At 40.3% G+C, this 6,205-nt stretch overlaps 1 protein-coding gene across 2 annotated transcripts; it reads left to right on the forward strand.

Annotated features, from left to right (window-relative positions):
* The first annotated feature begins 3,574 nt into the window (after nucleotides 1-3,574).
* Nucleotides 3,575-5,535, forward strand: fgfbp3 (fibroblast growth factor binding protein 3). Of its 2 annotated transcripts, XM_014154891.3 has the most exons (3): nucleotides 3,575-3,744; nucleotides 3,974-3,990; nucleotides 4,475-5,535. In XM_014154891.3, the coding sequence occupies exon 3, from the start codon at nucleotides 4,584-4,586 to the stop codon at nucleotides 5,226-5,228; it is 645 nt and encodes a 214-aa protein (XP_014010366.1). In that variant the 5' UTR covers nucleotides 3,575-3,744; nucleotides 3,974-3,990; nucleotides 4,475-4,583; the 3' UTR covers nucleotides 5,229-5,535. The 2 variants fall into 2 exon arrangements, with proteins under 2 accessions (XP_014010366.1, XP_014010365.1); XM_014154890.3 differs by lacking the exon at nucleotides 3,974-3,990 and having other exon boundaries at nucleotides 3,599-3,744.
* Nucleotides 5,536-6,205: the final 670 nt, after the last annotated feature.

Consider the following 6,205-nt stretch of genomic DNA (forward strand, 5'->3'; position numbering starts at 1 on the left):
AATCTGAACCAATCAAAGACGTCTATGTTTGGTTTAGATTTGGTCCAGTCCAGACCAGCCTTGATTTGGCCCAAACATAGACATCTATAATTGGTTCAGATTTGGTCTAGTCCGGACCAAATCTGAACCAATCATAGACATCCATATTTCACAAGTTTGGACAGCACGGCACAGTACAGTACAGTACAGTAGAGCACAGCAGATTACAGTACAGTACAGTACAGTACATTAAAGAAAAGTAAAGTATGGTACAGAACAGTACAGAAGGGCACAGTAGAGTACAGTAAAGAAAAGTAAAGTATAGTGTACTGTATTGTACCCTACTGTACCCTAATGTACTCTACTGAATTAAACTATACTGTACTGTACTACTCTACTGAATTAAACCAAACTGTTCTGTACTCTACTGAATGAAACTCTACTGTACTGTACCATCTACTCTACTGAATAAAACTAGATTGTCCTGTACCATACCGTACTGTACTGTACTATACTGTGCTCTACTGTACTAAACTGTGTGATGTTCAAACTTGTAAAATATAGCCTAGACGTCTATGATTCGTTCAGATTTGGATCTGGTCTGCACCGACCAAATTTGTACTTGTTTGGGGGCGGAGCTCATCAGAATAATACCAAGCATGCTTTGCAAATGTTTGTTTTTACATTTATACCAAAAAATACATATTTTCAACATCTGTAAATGATATATTTTCCAGACATATTTTCAAGCTGTTGAGATTTTTACATTTTCCCAGGGCTCTATGCTCACAAAGGCTCCTTTCAAATGCTGAATAACCTGGTATGATGGTGCATTTATCAGTTATACAGTTTAAAGTCATTATTTGTGCGTTTTTCCCAAAGTTGACCTTTAAAGTAACTATCCAGTGTTTCCAGATTTCTCTGAAATATGACCTATAATTAATTAGAATATGAGTGAAATAGTTTTCTTTCCCACATGTTTTTATTAGGTATGTTGAAAAGCAGCTTTTCTGTGTTGCAATGGTGTGGGCGTACCCCAACACCAGTATGGTGTGGGCGCATACCGCTCATTAAAAATATCCATGCGAGTAGACTGCTGATTGGCCAGCTCATCTTCTTCAGGAGGATGACATCATCCTCTATGAGGAAAAAGCAAGCATTTTTGAAACGGTCTGTTTGAGAAGTTTGAGGTAGGGTTTTTTTAAGTTGTAGTTTTTTCTCCAATTTATGCTATGGCCACAAATACAAACATAGGAAGAGTCAACAACATTATTTGGCTATGAGTTAACAGAAAATTAACTTTTGAAATTGAGATTTTCACTGTACAGATACTTTAAAACTGCAACATTTTCTCTCAGCCTAGTGGCAAAATGTATTTAGTAGCACAAAATTATACTGAATTATAAATACATATATATATATGTATATATATGAAATTGTTGTATGTTGCGCATATATTATATATATATATATATATGCGCAACATACAACAATTTCAATGATTTAGCAGAGTTACAGTTCATATAAAAATTCACCCAAAATATATTGATTTAAAAAAAAAAATGGTGGGGTTGAGGGATCTTCCACTTATCCTTCCATTTATACAGTTTCTTTCAAATACCCCTCCATATAACCCTTAAGAGAGGCATAATAAGTCATGTCAAACTGTGTAGAACTGCAGGAAGTGTGTTTTTTTTTATTCGCCCTTGACACACACACACACACTCAAAAAGAACAAAGTGAAGTGTCTCATGTTATGAGCATAGAATGGATTGACAGTGCCACCATACCAGTGCACTTTTGTCTAGACGCGTGACAGGATAGCAAAGCCAGGCCATCAGTCAGTATGTCTGTGTTCTTTATGCAATTCAATGAAACACTGATTACTAGGTGTCGCAATGGAAATTGGTGCTGAGGGCAATCTTCATTGTATTTACATACACTATGGTAACTTTGCTGCAGAGCATGGTGCTTCTCCTCTGCTTCACAATTAGATTCCCTCTGTCATTACGGTCCGAGGGGTGACGACAGAGGCATTGCTCGGCGCCTCAATCAGTGTCTAATCACAGTCAATGGTTTCTTAAAGGCAGTCAGCTAGCAGCACATTGATTGCGAACATCTCTCGACAACAATTTAATGGAGATTGGTCTTCTCAATCCTCCCGCCTCGTCAAGGACTCTCTCAGTGTCATCAGCAGAGTGAAGGGAAAGATTAAGCTTGAAGGAAGGACATAAAAAGCTAATAGAATCACATTTCTAGAGAAACGTAACTTGTAGGCCAACTTAAAACCCTGTTCACACATTTTGTTTTCGCAGAATTCTGCCGACGTGTGACCGTGTGAATGCAGTAATGGCGTCCGCAATTTCTCTCCTCAAACCCACACGTGTAGGCCTAGCTGTGTTGCTGTGTGTCAACGAGCGGTGGCTGTTTTCCCCGATTCAATATGGTGTCTTGCTTGGGAATATTGAGACACTGAATCCCTTTCACCTTTCAAGAATAAACACACCACTAGAGGGGGTGAGTGTTGCTCTGTCTTCAGCTGCCATATACTGCTATTCCCTATCCCCCACTATCTCTCGATTAAAGACTGATTATTGGTTGTTGACAAATACAGGAAAAGAGTATTGGGGAAAGTCAATAGCCTATGTTACATACTGAATGAACTGGATAGATGTCTTTGTTAGCAATTAAATAAAAATCATCAATTAGAATGTGTCAAATGATTTATGAGGAGACTGAGGGGAAGAAAGGGCTCACGGACGTACAAACAAGTTCTTGTTGTGTACATTTGGCCACCTAGAAAAAGGATTGGACTTGGACACTGTATTGGGCACACACACATTATCATGTATCGTACATGCTAGGGTGGACGCAGTAGACATACACACAATAACCACATAGCTGTTCTCTCTGCGCCAACGTAACTGCCACCTCTCATTCTGTGTCAGCAAAGAGGGGAGCACAAAGTATACGCAGAGTACCACCGAGGGCCGGTTGGCATGGACTCAGCCTCTGGCAGTGGAGTGGAACACATTATCACTTAGTGTGAGCTTTTAAGCCTTTGGCCATTCATTTGCCAAGTCCCCACAAGTGACTTTTTCTCACCAGGTTAATCTGGATGCATACTGATAAACAGAGAATATCCTCTTGTCAAAAGACCTGGAATTAAGACCTGGAATGAAATCATATATACAGTATGCTGGTAGAGTGGGCTCTGCCGACATACTGTATATATACAAGTATACTGAATTATTGTACAAAATAAAATGCCATTATCCCAGTACAGTCACCATGGTCTTCAATGCTCTTAAAAATACATTATGCTGAACATAATCAAACAAATGCATTCTCTACATTCTCTCTACATTGTTCACTGTACTGTCACTCAATGTGAGAGCTGCTTAAGAAGTCTGTGTGTTGCGAGGAAACGTTGGCAAGTGTGTACATTGTCTTCATTGTCTTCTTAGCTGTGAAGAGGGGGTGTGTTGGGTATGGGTGTGTGTGAGGCAACACGCCATGACCCAAACTCCACCTCCCACCCCAGCCCCACACACAGATAATACAGTCTTTAGGCAGGGGGTTGAGAGGGGTATTGTTACAGTAGGAGGGGGCCTGCTTAAGGGAGGTCTGGGCAGACCCATTTATGCCCTGAACACTCCCCTCTCTACCCCTCCCCATTCTCCTTTATCCTTCTATAACCCTTTTTTATGCAAGCGTCCCGGGCCCCCACATTTTCAATAGCAGCAAACACTGGGTCTCCACATGGTAAGTGCAACCTTTAGATACCAAATACCAAATGTTGAAACTGGAAATAAATTGATTAGTACATTTTGTTTTTGCAGGAAGGTGTACTGTATGCTTGCTGTGCATGCAATTCTTTTTCATGTTACTTGTAAGTCAGAAAATTCTGAGCCGACTTGGGGGTGTTTGTTTTGGTGCATGTCTTTGTTTTGTAGCAGTATATTTGATCACTCCAATATGGTTTCCTTCGCAGGGCAGGATACACTCAAAGTAAGGATTTTCAGATTAGTCCTGTGTAAAAAGCATGAGCTGATTCTTACTCAAAAATGTTTGCAGAGGTGATTTTTATACGGATTAGTCCCGTGTACCAGCCTTGCTCCAGAGAGGATTCCCTTGGTACAGTGTGCCCGCAGCTATCTATAGCTTAGAGCTGAAGCTTTCCTCCCTTATTGATTTAATGCGGTGTAAAAAAAGAAACAAATTGTATTATGATTAATTTAAAAGGTGCACTGAAAACAAACATAGATGTTGTAAATGTGCTGTACAGTTGGTAAACATAACATTTGGTATGAATGTGTTTTTATTTACTCATTTTTGCACAGCTTTTTGGGGTATTCTAAACAGGGAACATATCAAAATGTAGTGAAACTTCTCGTGTTTTTATGAAAAGAAAGAGAATGGGTTATCTATGTAAGGTGTGTTTAATTCACATATGTTTCACTTTGTTTTGCCTCTCCTGTTTCACTCCCTGCAGGTATTTTGATTGTGGCGCGTCCGATATTTTCGTTTCATTCGGGCGTGCTACTGATGCTTGGCTGCATTTGAATAAAGAACCCTTCAAGTAGCAGTAATCACCCCGAGTCATGAGGTTCCTGTGGCTTCTGTTCTTCCTCCTGTGCCTCCCTGTCCTTCCCTTCACTGAGGCCAAACGCCAGAGCTCCGACAACAAGATGTCGCTGCCCCCACCACCACCAGCGGCAGACAAGAAGCCCAAGAACTCTGTCCCCAGCTCAGGAGGGTTCAGCACAAAGGTTGGCCACAACTGTACCTGGGATACGTCCGGGGAGGGCGTAGTGAACTTGCTTGTCAGCTGTAGATCCGAGGAGCAGACCTACTGGTGCCGCTATGCTGGACAGCCAGACCTGTGCCAAGCCTACAGTGACAGGAAAGCACAGGTCAGGCATTGGAAACAATTGGTGGGCAAGCTGAAGAAGAGGAGGAGTGCGTGCGACGGTGAAAAGGTGCTGAAGACCCGCTCATGCAAGGCCCCCATGGAGTCGCACATGAAGCTCAAAGAGAAGGGGAAAGGCGGAGGAAAGAAGGATCCAGTGCCCCTGGATCCGGAAATGGTAGAGAAGGAGGAGAAGAAAGAGGAGAAGAAAGAGGATAGGACTCCGTTGTTAGAGGAGAGGGATGGAGAGGTGAACGACATGGAGCCAGTGGAGAATTATTGTGCCGAGGGATGGCATTCTGTCTGCTCATTCTTTGTAAGTTTTTTTGAAGGTTAAAGTCTTTGTAAGGTTTTTGTAAGGTAAAAAAGGGACAAAGCTGATGAACTCACCTCTGTATCCGGGCTTACTTCTTTGCTAGGTAAACAAAAATGTTTTTGTATAAAGTGATATAGAGCCTAAATATAGGCTGCAGAGATTTATTTGTGTTTATTTTATTGTGAAACTAATCTTATTTTCTACAGACAATATTTGCTATTGCTCATTTGTAGTCACTAGACTTGTATCAGATGTATATTTTTTAACTTTAACACAGCATACAAAATTCTACCTGTGAATAAACATACCGTACTATATAACCATTTAACAGTTGTTCGACTCATTTAATAAATCAACACAGATGACATGGTTCTTTTTTTACAAGTTGTTAATTAGTAGGACTATGTGGATGATATAGTTGCCTGGTATTTCTATTGTCTATTGTATTTCTAAGTGCTATTCCAGGAGCTGGGGAAATACGGTAATACTGTATTCAAAATCACAATAATATTGACAAGATCTTTGTGCTGTAGTGTATACACTTGATAATAACAAATCAATTGTAATCAGCATGAATAGGATAATCATGAGAACCTTTTATGTATTTTCCACCTAGTTCATCCCTTGAAATTGTTGCAATCCCAGCTACATATTAGTTGCCAGAAAATAAATCATCTCTCCAGCCATCGTTTATTTTTCTTTACCAAAACTATGTCAACATAACACAGGAAATGCAGTTCTTAAAAATGGCCAACCCTGCTAATCAACAGATTATTTTCAAGTCTTTGTAAGTAGTGAAACGTAGGGTCACGTCTGTGAGACCTCGTGAACAGAACTTAGAATAGACATAATGAAAGAGTTAATTGAAAATATATCTTGGAAACCTGTTGTGGTCCGTTTCTGAGGTGATACTGACATGTCTCCTCTTGTGACACATGGAATATCCACATTTTCACAATTTATTGCATGCTCTCCGTGAAATAAATCAGTATTGTGAC

The sequence above is a fragment of the Salmo salar genome, chromosome 18 (genome assembly GCF_965601325.2).
Source record: "Salmo salar chromosome 18, fSalSal1, whole genome shotgun sequence".
Taxonomy (NCBI): Eukaryota; Metazoa; Chordata; class Actinopteri; order Salmoniformes; family Salmonidae; genus Salmo; species Salmo salar.

What these genes read in the sequence shown, in the direction of transcription:
- fgfbp3 (XM_014154891.3), top strand. Translation starts at nt 4,584, where the DNA reads ATGAGGTTCCTGTGGCTTCTGTTCTTCCTCCTGTGCCTCCCTGTCCTT.